This window comes from Somniosus microcephalus, chromosome 11 (assembly GCF_052327205.1).
Source record: "Somniosus microcephalus isolate GS21.2 chromosome 11, FLI_Smic_1.0, whole genome shotgun sequence".
In the NCBI taxonomy this organism is placed as follows: domain Eukaryota; kingdom Metazoa; phylum Chordata; class Chondrichthyes; order Squaliformes; family Somniosidae; genus Somniosus; species Somniosus microcephalus.
In genome coordinates this window covers 159,529,005-159,547,710 of record NC_140997.1, presented here as the reverse complement: position 1 = coordinate 159,547,710, position 18,706 = coordinate 159,529,005, and the positions used below count along the sequence as shown (strand labels likewise).

Here is an 18,706-nt window from a genome sequence, read left to right as displayed (position 1 = left end):
TTGTTCCTACTGTGAAATTTATTGTGGGTCCATGTTGTTTGGATCTTTGCTGGAACACAAGGACTTTGGTTTTTTGGGGATTTATTGTCAGGGCCCAAGTCTGGCAGTACGACTCCAGCAGGTCCAGGTTCTGCTGTAGACCCTCCTTAGTTGGTGACAGCAGAACCAGGTCGTCGGCATAGAGGAGGAATTTAACCTTGGATTCATATAGGGTGAGGCCGGGTGCTGTAGATTGTTCAAGTAGTTTTGCCAATCCATTAATGTAAATATTAAAGAGTGTCGGTGAGATTGGCGAGCCCTGCGTCACCCCCCGCCCCTGTGGGAAGTATTTTGTTTGTTTGTCTCCAATTTTAACTGCACATTTATTGTTTGTATACATTGATTTAATTACATCATATGTTTTCCCTCCTACTCCGCTTTCGATAAGTTTCAGGAATAAACCGTCATGCCAGATGGAGTCGAAAGCCTTCTGGAAATCTACAAAGCATGCGTAGATTTTGCTTTTGTTATGGTGAACGTGTTTGTCAATTAGGGTCTGTAGGGTGAAGATATGATCGGATGTTCTATAGTTTGGCAGGAATCCAATTTGGCTTTTACTCAAGACATTGTGCTCTTCAAGGAAGTTTATAAGTCTTTTGTTTATGATGCTACAGAATACCTTCCCCAGGTTACTGTTTACACAGATGCCTCGATAGTTGTTTGGGTCGATTTTGTCCCCACTTTTGTATATGGGTGTTATGAGTCCTTTGTTCCAGATGTCAGGGAAATAACCGACACTCAGAACCAAGTTGAAGAGTTTTAGGACAGCCAGTTTCAGTTTGTCGTCTGCGTGTTTAATCATCTCGTTTAGTATGCCGTCTGTCCCGCAAGCTTTTCCTGGTCGCAGGTCCTTGAGTTTTTCAAGAAGTTCTTTTTCTGTTATTATGGCGTCTAGCGGGTTTTGGTTATCTTTTATGGCCATTTCAAGCTTTTCAAGTTTTTTGCGTATTTGGTGTTGCTCTGGTCCTAGTGTGTTTTTCTGGTATAATTTTTCAAAGTGGTTTACCCATGTGTCCCCATTTTGAATGGACAAATCGGCTCTCCCAGGTCCAACCAACCCACAAGGAGGGGTTAGGTTACAGCTTTGTATTTTTCCCCCCACAGCATTTGCCTTGCCCTTTTCCCCCCACCCCTCCCCAAGCTAGTTCTTTCGCACTATAGGAAATTACACTTCTGTCTGAGGGAGAGTAGCAAAGCCAATATAGAACGATGCCCGAGTTTCTGCATGGGTAACATTTTTCCTCTCTTCTCCTCCTCCCTCTACAAAACATCCATTCTCCTCTCCCATGTTGAAGGGACTGGCTCATGCTAGGGATATGGTTTCATGAGTCAGCCGCCTCACCAATGTGCTCTCACTTGTGAGCCGAAGCTCCAGGTGTGTTATACAAAATTCCCAAGAAACATAATAAAAATTGAAAATTAAGAATGCTGCAGGCCATACATTCTATAGTCTTGCTCTTAAACTGTATTCAGAGTTAACTTCAGTGTAACAGTCCTTACATTCAGCGGTTTCTTATTGGCATAACATTGTTCATACTTATACTGAAGGATATTATTGGAGCTCCAGCAAAGGGAAGACACTTCATGCTCAGAGGCGTGAGGGTTAAAGTGTGCCTCCGGGGAGAACAGCAGCAAGTTCCAGATCTGGATACAATCTCCTGCTGACACCAGCTTCAAGGTTTCCTCCATGATCCTATAAAACACTAGTATAAAAAAAAAATCACCAATTCATTGAAGCAACCTTGATACCAACTAATGTCCAGTCAACCGATGGTGCATATACATTGAAGGAAACATTTCAGGAAGAAGCTCTCCAATTCCAGCTGCAACTCGCAATGATGTAGAAGCTATGCCATTTATCTTGAGGGATGGTTTCTACAGCACAGGATGCACATTTCAACTGGGCAAGTTTTATAAAGATACTATTTACAATATTCTGTTAGCTATATAAAGCTCTAGTTAGAACCCATTTAGAGTACTGCGTTCTGGGCATCCCACCTCAGGAAGGATATATTGGTCTTGGAAGGGGTGCAACGCAGAATCATGAGAATGATATAGGGGCTAATCAGATTGCACTCATTTGAGTATGGAAGATTAAGGGGTGATGTAATTAAGGTGTTGATAAAAAAGAGGGAACGAGGGCGAGAGCTAGAGCGAGCGCAAGAGCGAGCGAGCGCCAGCGCGACACAGCCAGAGCACCAGCGCCAGCTCGACAGAGCGTGACCGAGCCAGAGCGCCAGCGCGACCGAGCCAGAGCGAGAGCGAGAGAGTGCGCCAGAGCGAGAGAGAGAGAGTGCGCCAGCGCGAGAGAGTGCGCCAGAGCGAGAGAGAGTGCGCCAGAGCGAGAGCGGGCGCCAGAGCGAGAGCGAGAGCGGGCGCCAGAGCGAGAGCGAGAGCGGGCGCCAGAGCGAGAGCGGGCGCGAGAGCGAGAGCGGGCGCCAGAGCGAGAGCGAGAGCGAGAGCGGGCGCCAGAGCGAGAGCGAGAGCGGGCGCCAGAGCGAGAGCGAGAGCGGGCGCCAGAGCGAGAGCGGGCGCCAGAGCGAGAGCGGGCGCCAGAGCGAGAGCGGGCGCCAGAGCGAGAGCGGGCGCCAGAGCGAGAGCGAGAGCGGGCGCCAGAGCGAGAGCGAGAGCGGGCGCCAGAGCGAGAGCGAGAGCGGGCGCCAGAGCGAGAGCGAGAGCGGGCGCCAGAGCGAGAGCGAGAGCGGGCGCCAGAGCGAGAGCGAGAGCGGGCGCCAGAGCGAGAGCGAGAGCGGGCGCCAGAGCGAGAGCGAGAGCGGGCGCCAGAGCGAGAGCGAGAGCGGGCGCCAGAGCGAGAGCGAGAGCGGGCGCCAGAGCGAGAGCGAGAGCGGGCGCCAGAGCGAGAGCGAGAGCGGGCGCCAGAGCGAGAGCGAGAGCGGGCGCCAGAGCGAGAGCGAGAGCGGGCGCCAGAGCGAGAGCGAGAGCGGGCGCCAGAGCGAGAGCGAGAGCGGGCGCCAGAGCGAGAGCGAGAGCGGGCGCCAGAGCGAGAGCGAGAGAGGGCGCCAGAGCGAGAGAGGGCGCCAGAGCGAGAGCGAGAGAGGGCGCCAGAGCGAGAGCGGGCGCCAGAGCGAGAGCGAGAGCGGGCGCCAGAGCGAGAGCGAGAGCGGGCGCCAGAGCGAGAGCGAGAGCGGGCGCCAGAGCGAGAGCGGGCGCCAGAGCGAGAGCGGGCGCCAGAGCGAGAGCGGGCGCCAGAGCGAGCGCGAGAGCGGGCGCCAGAGCGAGCGCGAGAGCGGGCGCCAGAGCGAGAGCGAGAGCGGGCGCCAGAGCGAGAGCGAGAGCGGGCGCCAGAGCGAGAGCGAGAGCGGGCGCCAGAGCGAGAGCGAGAGCGGGCGCCAGAGCGAGAGCGAGAGCGGGCGCCAGAGCGAGAGCGAGAGCGGGCGCCAGAGCGAGAGCGAGAGCGGGCGCCAGAGCGAGAGCGAGAGCGGGCGCGAGAGCGAGAGCGGGCGCCAGAGCGAGAGCGAGAGCGGGCGCCAGAGCGAGAGCGAGAGCGGGCGCCAGAGCGAGAGCGAGAGCGGGCGCCAGAGCGAGAGCGAGAGCGGGCGCCAGAGCGAGAGCGAGAGCGGGCGCCAGAGCGAGAGCGAGAGCGGGCGCCAGAGCGAGAGCGAGAGCGGGCGCCAGAGCGAGAGCGGGCGCCAGAGCGAGAGCGGGCGCCAGAGCGAGAGCGGGCGCCAGAGCGAGAGCGGGCGCCAGAGCGAGAGCGGGCGCCAGAGCGAGAGCGGGCGCCAGAGCGAGAGCGAGAGCGGGCGCCAGAGCGAGAGCGAGAGCGGGCGCCAGAGCGAGAGCGAGAGCGGGCGCCAGAGCGAGAGCGAGAGCGGGCGCCAGAGCGAGAGCGAGAGCGGGCGCCAGAGCGAGAGCGAGAGCGGGCGCCAGAGCGAGAGCGAGAGCGGGCGCCAGAGCGAGAGCGAGAGCGGGCGCCAGAGCGAGAGAGAGAGCGCGCGCCAGAGCGAGAGAGAGCGCGCGCGCCAGAGCGAGAGAGAGAGCGCGCGCGCCAGAGCGAGAGAGAGCGCGCGCGCCAGAGCGAGAGAGAGAGCGCAGCGCGCGCCAGAGCGAGAGAGAGCGCGCGCGCCAGAACGAGAGAGCGCGCGCCAGAGCGAGAGAGAGCGCGCGCGCCAGAGCGAGAGAGAGAGCGCCAGACCGAGAGCGAGCGCGCCAGACCGAGAGCGAGCGCGCCAGAGCGAGAGCGAGCGCGCCAGAGCGAGAGCGAGCGCGCCAGAGCGAGAGCGAGAGAGCCAGAGCGAGAGAGAGCGCGCGCGCCAGAGCGAGAGAGAGAGCGCCAGACCGAGCGCGAGCGCGCCAGACCGAGAGCGAGCGCGCCAGAGCGAGAGCGAGCGCGCCAGAGCGAGAGCGAGCGCGCCAGAGCGAGAGCGAGAGAGCCAGAGCGAGAGCGAGCGCGCCAGAGCCAGAGCGAGAGAGCCAGAGCGAGAGAGAGAGCGCGCGCCAGAGCGAGAGAAAACGAGCGCCAGAGCGAGAGAGAGAGCGCGCGCCAGAGCGAGAGAGAGCGCGCGCCAGAGCGAGAGAGAGAGCGCGCGCCAGAGCGAGAGAGCGCGCGCCAGAGCGAGCGAGAGAGCGCGCGCGCGCGCCAGAGCGAGAGCGCGCGCCAGAGCGAGAGAGAGAGCGCGCCAGAGCGAGAGCGAGAGAACGAGCGTGCCAGAGCGAGAGCGAGAGAGAGCGCGCCAGAGCGAGAGAGAGCGCGCCAGAGCGAGAGCGAGAGAGCGCGTGCCAGAGCGAGAGAGCGCGCGCCAGAGCGAGAGAACGCGCGCCAGAGCGAGACAGCGCGCGCCAGAGCGAGAGAGCGCGCGCCAGAGCGAGAGCGAGAGAGCGCGCGCCAGGGCGAGAGCGAGAGAGCGCGCGCCAGGGCGAGAGCGAGAGCGCGCGCGCCAGGGCGAGAGCGAGAGAGCGCGCGCCAGGGCGAGAGCGAGAGAGCGCGCGCCAGGGCGAGAGCGAGAGAGCGCGCGCCAGGGCGAGAGCGAGAGCGCGCGCGCCAGGGCGAGAGCGAGAGAGCGCGCGCCAGGGCGAGAGCGAGAGAGCGCGCGCCAGGGCGAGAGCGAGAGAGCGCGCGCCAGGGCGAGAGCGAGCGCCAGGGCGAGAGCGAGAGCGCGCGCGCCAGGGCGAGAGCGAGAGAGCGCGCGCCAGGGCGAGAGCGAGAGAGCGCGCGCCAGGGCGAGAGCGAGAGCGCGCGCGCCAGGGCGAGAGCGAGAGAGCGCTCGCCAGGGCGAGAGCGAGAGAGCGCGCGCCAGGGCGAGAGCGAGAGAGCGCGCGCCAGGGCGAGAGCGAGAGAGCGCGCGCCAGGGCGAGAGCGAGAGCGCGCGCGCCAGGGCGAGAGCGAGAGCGCGCGCGCCAGGGCGAGAGCGAGAGAACGCGCGCCAGGGCGAGAGCGAGAGAGCGCGCGCCAGGGCGAGAGCGAGAGAGCGCGCGCCAGGGCGAGAGCGAGAGAGCGCGCGCCAGAGCGAGAGAGAGAGAGCGCGCGCCAGAGCGAGAGAGAGCGCGCGCCAGAGCGAGAGAGAGAGAGCGCGCCAGAGCGAGAGCGCGAGCGAGAGAGCGCGCGCCAGAGCGAGAGCGAGAGAGAGAGAGCGCGCCAGAGCGAGAACGAGAGCGCGAGCGCGCCAGAGCGAGAGCGAGAGAGCGAGCGCGCCAGAGCGAGAGCGAGAGAGCGCGCGCCAGAGCGAGAGCGAGAGAGAGAGAGCGCGCCAGAGCGAGAGCGAGAGCGCGCCAGAGCGAGAGCGCGAGCTCGCCAGGGCGAGAGCGAGAGAGCGAGCGCGCCAGGGCGAGAGCGAGCGCGCCAGGGCGAGAGCGAGAGAGCGAGCGCGCCAGGGCGAGAGCGAGAGAGCGAGCGCGCCAGGGCGAGAGCGAGAGAGCGCGCGCCAGGGCGAGAGCGAGAGCGCGTGCGCCAGGGCGAGAGCGAGAGAGCGCGCGCCAGAGCGAGAGAGAGAGAGCGCGCGCCAGAGCGAGAGAGAGCGCGCGCCAGAGCGAGAGAGAGAGAGCGCGCCAGAGCGAGAGAGCGCGCACGCCAGAGCGAGAGCGAGAGAGCGCGCGCCAGAGCGAGAGCGAGAGAGAGAGAGCGCGCCAGAGCGAGAGCGAGAGCGCGAGCGCGCCAGAGCGAGAGCGAGAGAGCGCGCGCCAGAGCGAGAGCGAGAGAGAGAGAGCGCGCCAGAGCGAGAGCGAGAGAGCGAGCTCGCCAGGGCGAGAGCGAGAGAGCGAGCGCGCCAGGGCGAGAGCGAGAGAGCGAGCGCGCCAGGGCGAGAGCGAGAGAGCGAGCGCGCCAGGGCGAGAGCGAGAGAGCGAGCGCGCCAGGGCGAGAGCGAGAGAGCGAGCGCGCCAGGGCGAGAGCGAGAGAGCGAGCGCGCCAGGGCGAGAGCGAGAGAGCGAGCGCCAGGGCGAGAGCGAGAGAGCGCGCGCCAGGGCGAGAGCGAGAGCGCGCGCGCCAGGGCGAGAGCGAGAGAGCGCGCGCCAGAGCGAGAGAGAGAGAGCGCGCCAGAGCGAGAGAGCGCGCACGCCAGAGCGAGAGCAAGAGAGCGCGCGCCAGAGCGAGAGCGAGAGAGCGAGCGCGCGAGAGCGAGCGCGCCAGAGCGAGAGCGAGAGAGCGAGCGCGCCAGAGCGAGAGCGAGAGCGAGCGCGCGAGAGCGAGAGCGAGCGCGCCAGAGCGAGAGCGAGAGAGCGAGCGCGCCAGAGCGAGAGCGAGAGAGCGCGCGCCAGAGCGAGAGCGAGAGAGCGCGCCAGAGCGAGAGAGCGAGCGCGCGCCAGAGCGAGAGAGCGAGCGCGCGCCAGAGCGAGAGAGAGAGCGCGCGCCAGAGCGAGAGAGAGAGCGCGCGCCAGAGCGAGAGAGAGAGCGCGCGCCAGAGCGAGAGAGAGAGCGCGCCAGAGCGAGTGCGCCAGAGCGCCAGAGAGCGCCAGAGAGAGAGAGAGCGCCAGAGCGAGAGAGAGCGCGCCAGAGCGAGAGAGAGAGCGCCAGAGCGAGAGAGCGCCAGAGCGAGAGAGAGCGCGCCAGAGCGAGAGAGCCAGAGCGAGAGAAAAAGCGCGACATAGCGAGAGCGAGACAGAGCGAGAGCGAGAGAGCGCGCCAGAGCGAGAGCGAGAGAGAGCGCGCCAGAGCGAGAGCGCGCCAGAGCGAGAGCGAGAGCGAGCGCGCCAGAGCGAGAGCGAGAGAGAGCGCGCCAGAGCGAGAGCGAGCGCGCCAGAGCGAGAGCGAGCGCGCCAGAGCGAGAGCGAGAGCGCGCCAGAGCGAGAGCGAGAGAGCGCGCCAGAGCGAGAGAGCGCGCGCCAGGGCGAGAGCGAGAGAGCGCGCGCCAGGGCGAGAGCGAGAGAGCGCGCGCCAGGGCGAGAGCGAGCGCCAGGGCGAGAGCGGAGAGCGCGCGCGCCAGGGCGAGAGCGAGAGAGCGCGCGCCAGGGCGAGAGCGAGAGAGCGCGCGCCAGGGCGAGAGCGAGAGAGCGCGCGCCAGGGCGAGAGCGAGAGAGCGCGCGCCAGGGCGAGAGCGAGAGAGCGCGCGCCAGGGCGAGAGCGAGAGAGCGCGCGCCAGGGCGAGAGCGAGAGAGCGCGCGCCAGGGCGAGAGCGAGAGCGCGCGCGCCAGGGCGAGAGCGAGAGAGCGCGCGCCAGGGCGAGAGCGAGAGCGCCAGGGCGAGAGCGAGAGAGCGCGCGCCAGAGCGAGAGAGAGAGAGCGCGCGCCAGAGCGAGAGAGAGCGCGCGCCAGAGCGAGAGAGAGAGAGCGCGCCAGAGCGAGAGAGCGCGAGCGAGAGAGCGCGCGCCAGAGCGAGAGCGAGAGAGAGAGAGCGCGCCAGAGCGAGAACGAGAGCGCGAGCGCGCCAGAGCGAGAGCGAGAGAGCGAGCGCGCCAGAGCGAGAGCGAGAGAGCGCGCGCCAGAGCGAGAGCGAGAGAGAGAGAGCGCGCCAGAGCGAGAGCGAGAGAGCGAGAGCGCGCCAGAGCGAGAGCGAGAGAGCGAGCGCGCCAGGGCGAGAGCGAGAGAGCGAGCGCGCCAGGGCGAGAGCGAGAGAGCGAGCGCGCCAGGGCGAGAGCGAGAGAGCGAGCGCGCCAGGGCGAGAGCGAGAGAGCGCGCGCCAGGGCGAGAGCGAGAGCGCGTGCGCCAGGGCGAGAGCGAGAGAGCGCGCGCCAGAGCGAGAGAGAGAGAGCGCGCGCCAGAGCGAGAGAGAGCGCGCGCCAGAGCGAGAGAGAGAGAGCGCGCCAGAGCGAGAGAGCGCGCACGCCAGAGCGAGAGCGAGAGAGCGCGCGCCAGAGTGAGAGAGAGAGAGCGCGCCAGAGCGAGAGCGAGAGCGCGAGCGCGCCAGAGCGAGCGCGCCAGAGCGAGAGCGAGAGAGCGCGCCAGAGCGAGAGCGAGAGAGCGAGCTCGCCAGGGCGAGAGCGAGAGAGCGAGCGCGCCAGGGCGAGAGCGAGAGAGCGAGCGCGCCAGGGCGAGAGCGAGAGAGCGAGCGCGCCAGGGCGAGAGCGAGAGAGCGAGAGCGAGAGAGCGAGCGCGCCAGGGCGAGAGCGAGAGAGCGAGCGCGCCAGGGCGAGAGCGAGAGAGCGCGCGCCAGGGCGAGAGCGAGAGAGCGCGCGCCAGGGCGAGAGCGAGAGCGCGCGCGCCAGGGCGAGAGCGAGAGAGCGCGCGCCAGAGCGAGAGAGAGAGAGCGCGCCAGAGCGAGAGAGCGCGCACGCCAGAGCGAGAGCAAGAGAGCGCGCGCCAGAGCGAGAGCGAGAGAGAGAGCGCGCCAGAGCGAGAGCGAGAGAGCGAGCTCGCCAGAGCGAGAGCGAGAGAGCGACGCGCGCGAGAGCGAGCGCGCCAGAGCGAGAGCGAGAGAGCGAGCGCGCCAGAGCGAGAGCGAGAGCGAGCGCGCGAGAGCGAGAGCGAGCGCGCCAGAGCGAGAGCGAGAGAGCGAGCGCGCCAGAGCGAGAGCGAGAGAGCGCGCGCCAGAGCGAGAGCGAGAGAGCGCGCCAGAGCGAGAGAGCGAGCGCGCGCCAGAGCGAGAGAGCGAGCGCGCGCCAGAGCGAGAGAGAGAGCGCGCGCCAGAGCGAGAGAGAGAGCGCGCGCCAGAGCGAGAGAGAGAGCGCGCGCCAGAGCGAGAGAGAGAGCGCGCCAGAGCGAGTGCGCCAGAGCGCCAGAGAACGCCAGAGAGAGAGAGAGCGCCAGAGCGAGAGAGCCAGAGCGAGAGAGAGCGCGCCAGAGCGAGAGAGAGAGCGCCAGAGCGAGAGAGAGCGCCAGAGCGAGAGAGCGCCAGAGCGAGAGAGAGCGCGCCAGAGCGAGAGAGCCAGAGCGAGAGAAAAAGCGCGACATAGCGAGAGCGAGACAGAGCGAGAGCGAGAGAGCGCGCCAGAGCGAGAGCGAGAGAGAGCGCGCCAGAGCGAGAGCGCGCCAGAGCGAGAGCGAGAGCGAGCGCGCCAGAGCGAGAGCGAGAGAGAGCGCGCCAGAGCGAGAGCGAGCGCGCCAGAGCGAGAGCGAGCGCGCCAGAGCGAGAGCGAGAGCGCGCCAGAGCGAGAGCGAGAGAGCGCGCCAGAGCGAGAGAGCGCGCGCCAGAGCGAGAGCGAGAGAGAGCGCGCCAGAGCGAGAGCGAGAGAGCGAGCGCGCCAGAGCGAGAGAGAGAGCGCGCGCCAGAGCGAGAAAACGCGCGCCAGAGCGAGAGAGAGAGCGCGCGCCAGAGCGAGAGAGAGCGCGCGCCAGAGCGAGAGAGAGAGCGCGCGCCAGAGCGAGAGAGCGCGCGCCAGAGCGAGCGAGAGAGCGCGCGCGCCAGAGCGAGAGCGCGCGCCAGAGCGAGAGAGAGCGCGCCAGAGCGAGAGCGAGAGAGAGCGCACCAGAGCGAGAGCGCGCGCGCCAGAGCGAGAGAGCGCGCGCCAGAGCGAGAGCGAGAGAGCGCGCGCCAGAGCGAGAGCGAGAGAGCGCGCTCCAGAGCGAGAGCGAGAGAGCGCGCGCCAGAGCGAGAGAGAGAGAGCGCGAGCCAGAGCGAGAGAGAGAGAGCGCGCGCCAGAGCGAGAGAGAGCGCGCGCCAGAGCGAGAGAGAGAGAAAACGCGCGCCAGAGCGAGAGAGCGCGCCAGAGCGAGAGAGCGCGCACGCCAGAGCGAGAGCGAGAGAGCGCGCGCCAGAGCGAGAGCGAGAGAGAGAGAGCGCGCCAGAGCGAGAGCGAGAGCGCGCCAGAGCGAGAGCGAGAGAGCTAGCGCGCCAGAGCGAGAGCGAGAGAGCGAGCGCGCCAGAGCGAGAGCGAGAGAGCGCGCGCCAGAGCGAGAGCGAGAGAGAGAGAGCGCGCCAGAGCGAGAGCGAGAGAGCGAGCTCGCCAGAGCGAGAGCGAGAGAGCGAGCGCGCCAGAGCGAGAGCGAGAGAGCGAGCGCGCCAGAGCGAGAGAGCGAGCGCGCCAGGGCGAGAGCGAGAGAGCGCGCGCCAGGGCGAGAGCGAGAGAGCGCGCGCCAGGGCGAGAGCGAGAGAGCGCGCGCCAGGGCGAGAGCGAGAGAGCGCGCGCCAGGGCGAGAGCGAGAGAGCGCGCGCCAGGGCGAGAGCGAGAGAGCGCGCGCCAGGGCGAGAGCGAGAGAGCGCGCGCCAGGGCGAGAGCGAGAGAGCGCGCGCCAGGGCGAGAGCGAGAGAGCGCGCGCCAGGGCGAGAGCGAGAGCGCGCGCGCCAGGGCGAGAGCGAGAGAGCGCGCGCCAGAGCGAGAGAGAGAGAGCGCGCCAGAGCGAGAGAGAGAGCGCGCGCACCAGAGCGAGAGAGAGAGAGCGCGCCAGAGCGAGAGAGAGCGCGCCAGAGCGAGAGAGCACGCACGCCAGAGCGAGAGCAAGAGAGCGCGCGCCAGAGCGAGAGCGAGAGAGAGAGCGAGCTCGCCAGAGCGAGAGCGAGAGAGCGAGCGCGCGAGAGCGAGAGAGCGAGCGCGCCAGAGCGAGAGCGAGAGAGCCAGAGCGAGCGTGCCAGAGCGAGAGCGAGAGAGCGCGCGCCAGAGAGAGAGCGCGCGCCAGAGCGAGAGCGAGCGCGCGCCAGAGCGAGAGCGAGAGAGCGAGCGCGCGCCAGAGCGAGAGAGAGCACGCGCCAGAGCGAGAGAGAGAGCGCGCGCCAGAGCGAGAGAGCGCGCGCCAGAGCGAGAGAGAGAGCGCGCCAGAGCGAGAGAGAGAGCGCGCCAGAGCGAGAGACAGAGCGCGCCAGAGCGAGAGAGAGAGCGCGCCAGAGCGAGTGCGCCAGAGCGCCAGAGAGCGCCAGAGAGAGAGAGAGAGCGCCAGAGCGAGCGAGAGAGAGAGAGCGCCAGAGCGAGAGAGCCAGAGCGAGAGAGAGAACGCCAGAGCGAGAGAGAGCGCGCCAGAGCGAGAGAGAGAGCGCGCCAGAGCGAGAGAGCGCCAGAGCGAGAGAGAGCGCGCCAGAGCGAGAGCCAGAGCGAGAGAAAAAGCGCGACATAGCGAGAGCGAGACAGAGCGAGAGTGAGAGAGCGCGCCAGAGCGAGAGAGAGCGCGCCAGAGCGAGAGCGCGCCAGAGCGAGAGCGAGAGAGAGCGCGCCAGAGCGAGAGCGAGCGCACCAGAGCGAGAGCGAGCGCGCGAGAGCGAGCGCGCCAGAGCGAGAGCGAGAGAGAGGGCCCCAGAGCGAGAGCGAGAGAGCGCGCCAGAGCGAGAGCGAGAGCGCGCGCCAGAGCGAGAGCGAGAGAGAGCGCGCCAGAGCGAGAGCGAGCGCGCCAGAGCGAGAGCGAGCGCGCCAGAGCGAGAGCGCCAGAGCGAGAGCGAGAGAGAGCGCGCCAGAGCGAGAGCGAGAGAGAGCGCGCCAGAGCGAGAGCGAGCGCGCCAGAGCGAGAGCGAGCGCGCCAGAGCGAGAGCGAGAGAGCGCGCGCCAGAGCGAGAGAGAGCGCGCGAGAGCGAGCGAGAGCGAGCCAGAGCGAGCCAGAGCGAGAGAGAGCCAGAGCGAGAGCGCGCCAGAGCGAGAGCGAGCGCGCGAGAGCGAGAGAGCGAGCGCGCCAGAGCGAGAGAGAGCGCGCGCCAGAGCGAGAGAGAGCGCGCGCCAGAGCGAGAGAGAGCGCGCGCCAGAGCGAGAGAGCGCGCGCCAGAGCGAGAGAGAGCGCGCGCCAGAGCGAGAGAGCGCGCGCCAGAGCGAGTGAGCGCGCGCGCCAGAGCGAGAGAGAGAGAGAGCGCGCCAGAGCGAGAGAACGAGCGTGCCAGAGCGAGAGCGAGAGAGAGCGCGCCAGAGCGAGAGCGAGAGAGCGCGCGCCAGAGCGAGAGAGCGCGCGCCAGAGCGAGAGAGCGCGCGCCAAAGCGAGAGCGCGCGCGCCAGAGCGAGAGCGAGAGAGCGCGCGCGAGAGCGAGAGAGCGCGCGCCAGGGGCGAGAGCGAGAGAGCGCGCGCCAGGGCGAGAGCGAGAGAGCGCGCGCCAGGGCGAGAGCGAGAGAGCGCGCGCCAGGGCGAGAGCGAGAGAGCGCGCGCCAGGGCGAGAGCGAGAGAGCGCGCGCCAGGGCGAGAGCGAGAGAGCGCGCACGAGAGCGAGAGAGCGCGCGCCAGGGCGAGAGCGCGCGCCAGGGCGAGAGCGAGAGCGCGCGCGCCAGGGCGAGAGCGAGAGCGCGCGCGCCAGGGCGAGAGCGAGAGAGCTGCGCGCCAGGGCGAGAGCGAGAGAGCGCGCGCCAGGGCGAGAGCGAGAGCGCGTGCGCCAGGGCGAGAGCGAGAGAGAGCGCGCCAGAGCGAGAGAGCGCGCACGCCAGAGCGAGAGCGAGAGAGCGCGCGCCAGAGCGAGAGCGAGAGAGAGAGAGCGCGCCAGAGCGAGAGCGAGAGCGAGAGAGCGAGCGCGCCAGAGCGAGAGAGCGAGCGCGCCAGAGCGAGAGCGACAGAGCGCGCGCCAGAGCGAGAGCGAGAGAGCGAGCGCGCCAGAGCGAGAGCGAGAGAGCGAGCGCGCCAGGGCGAGAGCGAGAGAGCGAGCGCGCCAGGGCGAGAGCGAGAGAGCGAGCGCGCCAGGGCGAGAGCGAGAGAGCGCGCGCGCCAGGGCGAGAGCGAGAGAGCGCGCGCCAGAGCGAGAGAGAGAGAGCGCGCCAGAGCGAGAGAGAGAGAGAGAGCGCGCCAGAGCGAGAGAGAGAGAGCGCGCCAGAGCGAGAGCGAGAGAGCGAGCGCGCCAGAGCGAGAGCGAGAGAGCGAGCGCGCCAGAGCGAGAGCGAGCGCGCCAGAGCAAGAGCGAGCGCGCCAGAGCGAGAGCGAGAGAGCGAGCGCGCCAGAGCGAGAGCGAGAGAGCGCGCGCCAGAGCGAGAGAGAGAGAGCGCGCCAGAGCGAGAGCGAGAGCGAGCTCGCCAGAGCGAGAGAGCGAGCGCGCCAGAGCGAGAGCGAGAGCGAGCGCGCCAGAGCGAGAGCGAGAGAGAGCGCGCCAGAGCGAGAGCGAGCGCGCCAGAGCGAGAGCGAGAGCGCGAGCGCGCCAGAGCGAGAGCAAGAGCGAGAGCGCCAGAGCGAGCGCGCCAGAGCGAGAGCGAGCGCGCCAGAGCGAGAGCGAGAGAGCGAGCGCGCCAGAGCGAGTGCGAGAGCGAGAGCGCCAGAGCGAGAGCGAGAGCGAGAGAGCGAGCGCACCAGAGCGAGAGCGAGAGCGAGAGCGCGCGAGAGCGAGAGCGAGCGCGCCAGAGCGAGAGCGAGCCAGAGCGAGAGCGAGCGCGCCAGAGCTGAGAGCGAGAGAGCGCAGCGCCAGAGCGAGAGCGAGAGCGCGCCAGAGCGAGAGCGCGCCAGAGCGAGAGCGAGAGAGCGCGCCAGAGAGCGCGCCAGAGCGAGAGCGAGAGAGAGCGCGCCAGAGCGAGAGCGAGAGAGAGCGCGCCAGAGCGAGAGCGAGAGAGAGCGCGCCAGAGCGAGAGCGAGAGAGAGCGCGCCAGAGCGAGAGAGAGCGAGAGCGCGCCAGAGCGAGAGCGAGACAGAGCTCCCCAGAGCGAGAGCGAGAGAGAGAGCGCGCCAGAGGGAGAGAGAGAGCGCGCCAGAGGGAGAGCGAGAGCGCGAGAGAGAGCGCGCCAGAGCGAGAGAGAGAGAGCGCGCGCCAGGGCGAGAGCGAGAGAGCGCGCGCCAGGGCGAGAGCGAGAGCGCGCGCGCCAGGGCGAGAGCGAGAGCGCGCGCGCCAGGGCGAGAGCGAGAGAGCGCGCGCCAGGGCGAGAGCGCGCGCGCCAGGGCGAGAGCGAGAGAGCGCGCGCCAGAGCGAGAGAGAGAGAGCGCGCCAGAGCGAGAGAGAGCGAGAGAGAGAGAGCGCGCCAGAGCGAGAGAGAGCGCGCCAGAGCGAGAGAGCACGCACGCCAGAGCGAGAGCAAGAGAGCGCGCGCCAGAGCGAGAGCGAGAGAGAGAGAGCGAGCTCGCCAGAGCGAGAGCGAGAGAGCGAGCGCGCCAGAGCGAGAGCGAGAGAGCCAGAGCGAGCGTGCCAGAGCGAGAGCGAGAGAGCGCGCGCCAGAGCGAGAGAGAGAGCGCGCCAGAGCGAGAGAGCGAGCGCGCGCCAGAGCGAGAGCGAGAGAGCGAGCGCGCGCCAGAGCGAGAGAGAGCGCGCGCCAGAGCGAGAGAGAGAGCGCGCGCCAGAGCGAGAGAGCGCGCGCCAGAGCGAGAGAGAGAGCGCGCCAGAGCGAGAGAGAGAGCGCGCCAGAGCGAGAGAGAGAGCGCGCCAGAGCGAGAGAGAGAGCGCGCCAGAGCGAGTGCGCCAGAGCGCGAGAGAGAGAGAGAGCGCCAGAGCGAGCGAGAGAGAGAGAGCGCCAGAGCGAGAGAGAGCACGCCAGAGCGAGAGAGAGAGAGCGCCAGAGCGAGAGAGCGCCAGAGCGAGAGAGAGCGCGCCAGAGCGAGAGCCAGAGCGAGAAAAAGCGCGACATAGCGAGAGAGAGACAGAGCGAGAGCGAGAGAGCGCGCCAGAGCGAGAGCGAGAGAGAGCGCGCCAGAGCGAGAGCGCGCCAGAGCGAGAGCGAGAGCGAGCGCGCCAGAGCGAGAGCGAGAGCGAGCGCGCCAGAGCGAGAGCGCCAGAGCGAGAGCGAGAGAGAGCGCGCCAGAGCGAGAGAGAGCGCGCCAGAGCGAGAGCGAGCGCGCCAGAGCGAGAGCGAGAGCGCGCGCGCCAGAGCGAGAGAGAGCGCGCGAGAGCGAGCCAGAGCGAGAGCGAGCCAGAGCGAGCCAGAGCGAGAGAGAGCCAGAGCGAGAGCGCGCGAGAGCGAGCGCGCCAGAGCGAGAGCGAGAGAGCGAGCGCGCCAGAGCGAGAGAGAGCGCGCGCCAGAGCGAGAGAGAGAGCGCGCCAGAGCGAGAGAGAGCGCGCGCCAGAGCGAGAGAGCGCGCGCCAGAGCGAGTGAGTGCGCGCGCCAGAGCGAGAGCGCGCGCCAGAGCGAGAGAGAGAGAGCGCGCGCCAGGGCGAGAGCGAGAGAGCGCGCGCCAGAGCGAGAGAGAGCGCGCGCCAGAGCGAGAGAGCGCGCGCCAGAGCGAGTGAGTGCGCGCGCCAGAGCGAGAGCGCGCGCCAGAGCGAGAGAGAGAGAGCGCGCGCCAGGGCGAGAGCGAGAGAGAGCGCGCCAGAGCGAGAGAGAGCGCGCCAGAGCGAGAGCGAGCGCGCGAGAGCGAGAGCGCGCGCGCCAGAGCGAGAGAGAGCGCGCGAGAGCGAGCCAGAGCGAGAGCGAGCCAGAGCGAGCCAGAGCGAGAGAGAGCCAGAGCGAGAGCGCGCGAGAGCGAGCGCGCCAGAGCGAGAGCGAGAGAGCGAGCGCGCCAGAGCGAGAGAGAGCGCGCGCCAGAGCGAGAGAGAGCGCGCGCCAGAGCGAGAGAGAGCGCGCGCCAGAGCGAGAGAGAGCGCGCGCCAGAGCGAGAGAGCGCGCGCCAGAGCGAGTGAGTGCGCGCGCCAGAGCGAGAGCGCGCGCCAGAGCGAGAGAGAGAGAGCGCGCGCCAGGGCGAGAGCGAGAGAGCGCGCGCCAGAGCGAGAGAGAGCGCGCGCCAGAGCGAGAGAGCGCGCGCCAGAGCGAGTGAGTGCGCGCGCCAGAGCGAGAGCGCGCGCCAGAGCGAGAGAGAGAGAGCGCGCGCCAGGGCGAGAGCGAGAGAGCGCGCCACAGAGAGAGCGAGCGAGCGCGCCACAGAGAGAGCGAGCGCGCCACAGAGCGAGCGAGCGAGCGCGCCACAGAGAGAGCGAGCGAGCGCGCCACAGAGAGAGCGAGCGAGCGCGCCACAGAGAGCGAGCGAGCGCGCCACAGAGAGAGCGAGCGAGCGCGCCACAGAGAGAGCGAGCGAGCGCGCCACAGAGAGAGCGAGCGAGCGCGCCACAGAGAGCGAGCGAGCGCGCCAGAGAGAGCGAGCGAGCGCGCCACAGAGAGAGCGAGCGAGCGCGCCACAGAGAGAGCGAGCGAGCGCGCCACAGAGAGAGCGAGCGAGCGCGCCAGAGAGAGCGAGCGAGCGCGCCACAGAGAGAGCGAGCGAGCGCGCCACAGAGAGCGAGCGAGCGCGCCACAGAGAGCGAGCGAGCGACAGAGAGCGAGCGCGCCACAGAGAGCGAGCGAGCGAGCGCCCCACAGAGAGAGCGAGCGAGCGAGCGCCCCACAGAGAGAGCGAGCGCCCCACAGAGAGCGAGCGAGCGAGCGCCCCAGAGAGCGAGCGAGCGCGCCACAGAGAGCGAGCGAGCGAGCGCCCCAGAGAGAGCGAGCGAGCGCCCCACAGAGAGAGCGAGCGAGCGAGCGCACCACAGAGAGAGCGAGCGCCCCACAGAGAGCGCGAGCGAGCGAGCGCCCCAGAGAGAGCGAGCGAGCGTCCCACAGAGAGAGCGAGCGAGCGAGCGTCCCACAGAGAGAGCGAGCGAGCGCCCCACAGAGAGAGCGAGCGAGCGACCCACAGAGAGAGCGAGCGAGCGCCCCACAGAGAGAGCGAGCGAGCGAGCGCCCCACAGAGAGAGCGAGCGAGCGCCCCACAGAGAGAGCGAGCGAGCGCCCCACAGAGAGAGCGAGCGAGCGAGCGCCCCACAGAGAGAGCGAGCGAGCGCCCCACAGAGAGCGCGAGCGAGCGCCCCACAGAGAGAGCGAGCGAGCGCCCCACAGAGAGAGCGAGCGAGCGAGCGCCCCACAGAGAGAGCGAGCGTGCGAGCGCCCCACAGAGAGAGCGAGCGCGCCACAGAGCGAGCGAGCGAGCGCGCCACGGAGCGAAGGCGCCACAGAGCGAGCGCGCCACAGCGCGAGCGAGCGCGCCAGAGAGCGAGCGAGCGCGCTACAGAGAGCGAGCGAGCGCGCCACAGAGAGCGAGCGAGCGCGCCACAGAGAGAGCGAGCGAGCGCGCCACAGAGAGAGCGAGCGAGCGCGCCACAGAGAGAGCGAGCGAGCGCGCCACAGAGAGAGCGAGCGAGCGCGCCACAGAGAGAGCGAGCGAGCGCGCCACAGAGAGAGCGAGCGAGCGCGCCACAGAGAGAGCGAGCGAGCGCGCCACAGAGAGAGCGAGCGAGCGCGCCACAGAGAGAGCGAGCGAGCGCGCCACAGAGAGAGCGGGCGAGCGCGCCACAGAGAGAGCGAGCGAGCGCGCCACAGAGAGAGCGAGCGAGCGCGCCAGAGAGCGAGCGCGCCAGAGAGAGAGAGAGCGAGCGCGCCAGAGAGAGAGAGAGCGAGCGCGCCACAGAGAGAGAGAGCGAGCGCGCCACAGAGAGAGAGAGAGCGAGCGCGCCACAGAGAGAGAGAGAGCGAGCGCGCCACAGAGAGAGAGAGCGAGCGCGCCAGAGAGAGAGCGAGCGCGCCACAGAGAGCGAGCGCGCCAGAGAGAGCGAGCGCGCCACAGAGAGAGAGAGCGAGCGCGCCACAGAGAGAGAGAGAGCGAGCGCGCCACAGAGAGAGAGCGAGCGCGCCACAGAGAGAGAGAGCGAGCGCGCCAGAGAGAGAGAGAGAGCGAGCGCGCCACAGAGAGAGAGAGCGAGCGCGCCACAGAGAGAGAGCGCGCGAGCGCGCCACAGAGAGAGCGCGAGCCAGAGAGAGCGAGCGTGCCAGAGAGAGAGAGCGAGCGCGCCACAGAGAGAGCGAGCGCGCCAGAGAGAGAGCGAGCGCGCCACAGAGAGAGAGCGAGCGAGCGCGCCACAGAGAGAGCGAGCGCGCCACAGAGAGCGAGCGAGCGCGCCACAGAGAGAGAGCGAGCGAGCCAGAGAGAGAGAGCGAGCTCGCCACAGAGAGAGAGAGAGCGAGCGCGCCACAGAGAGAGAGAGCGAGCGCGCCACAGAGAGAGAGAGCGAGCGCGCCAGAGAGAGAGCGAGAGCGCCAGAGAGAGCGAGCCACAGAGAGAGAGCGAGCGCGCCAGAGAGAGAGCGAGCGCGCCACAGAGAGAGAGAGAGCGAGCGCGCCACAGAGAGAGCGAGCGCGCCACAGAGAGAGAGAGCGCGCCACAGAGAGAGAGCGCGAGCGCGCCAGAGAGAGCGAGCGCGCCACAGAGAGAGAGCGAGCGCGCCACAGAGAGAGAGAGAGAGAGCGAGCGCGCCACAGAGAGAGAGAGAGCGCGCCACAGAGAGAGCGAGCGCGCCACAGAGAGAGAGAGAGAGCGAGCGCGCCACAGAGAGAGAGCGAGCGAGCGCGCCACAGAGAGAGAGCGAGCGAGCGCGCCACAGAGAGAGAGCGAGCGCGCCACAGAGAGAGAGAGAGCGAGCGCGCCACAGAGAGAGAGAGAGCGAGCGCGCCACAGAGAGAGAGAGAGAGCGAGCGCGCCACAGAGAGCGAGCGCGCCACAGAGAGAGAGAGAGCGAGCGCGCCACAGAGAGAGAGCGAGCGCGCCACAGAGAGAGAGAGCGAGCGCGCCAGAG

General features: G+C 68.6%; 1 protein-coding gene across 1 annotated transcript in view; it reads right to left on the bottom strand.

Annotated features, from left to right (window-relative positions):
• The window catches only part of LOC147110967 (protein NEDD1-like), a 122,812-nt gene that overhangs the window by 65,105 nt on the left and 39,001 nt on the right, over positions 1-18,706 (bottom strand). The window contains exon 2 of the mRNA XM_086001390.1: positions 1,593-1,742. Within this exon, the coding sequence (XP_085857516.1) occupies positions 1,593-1,728 (136 nt within the window). The 5' untranslated portion in view covers positions 1,729-1,742. The remainder of the gene's footprint in view (positions 1-1,592; positions 1,743-18,706) is intronic.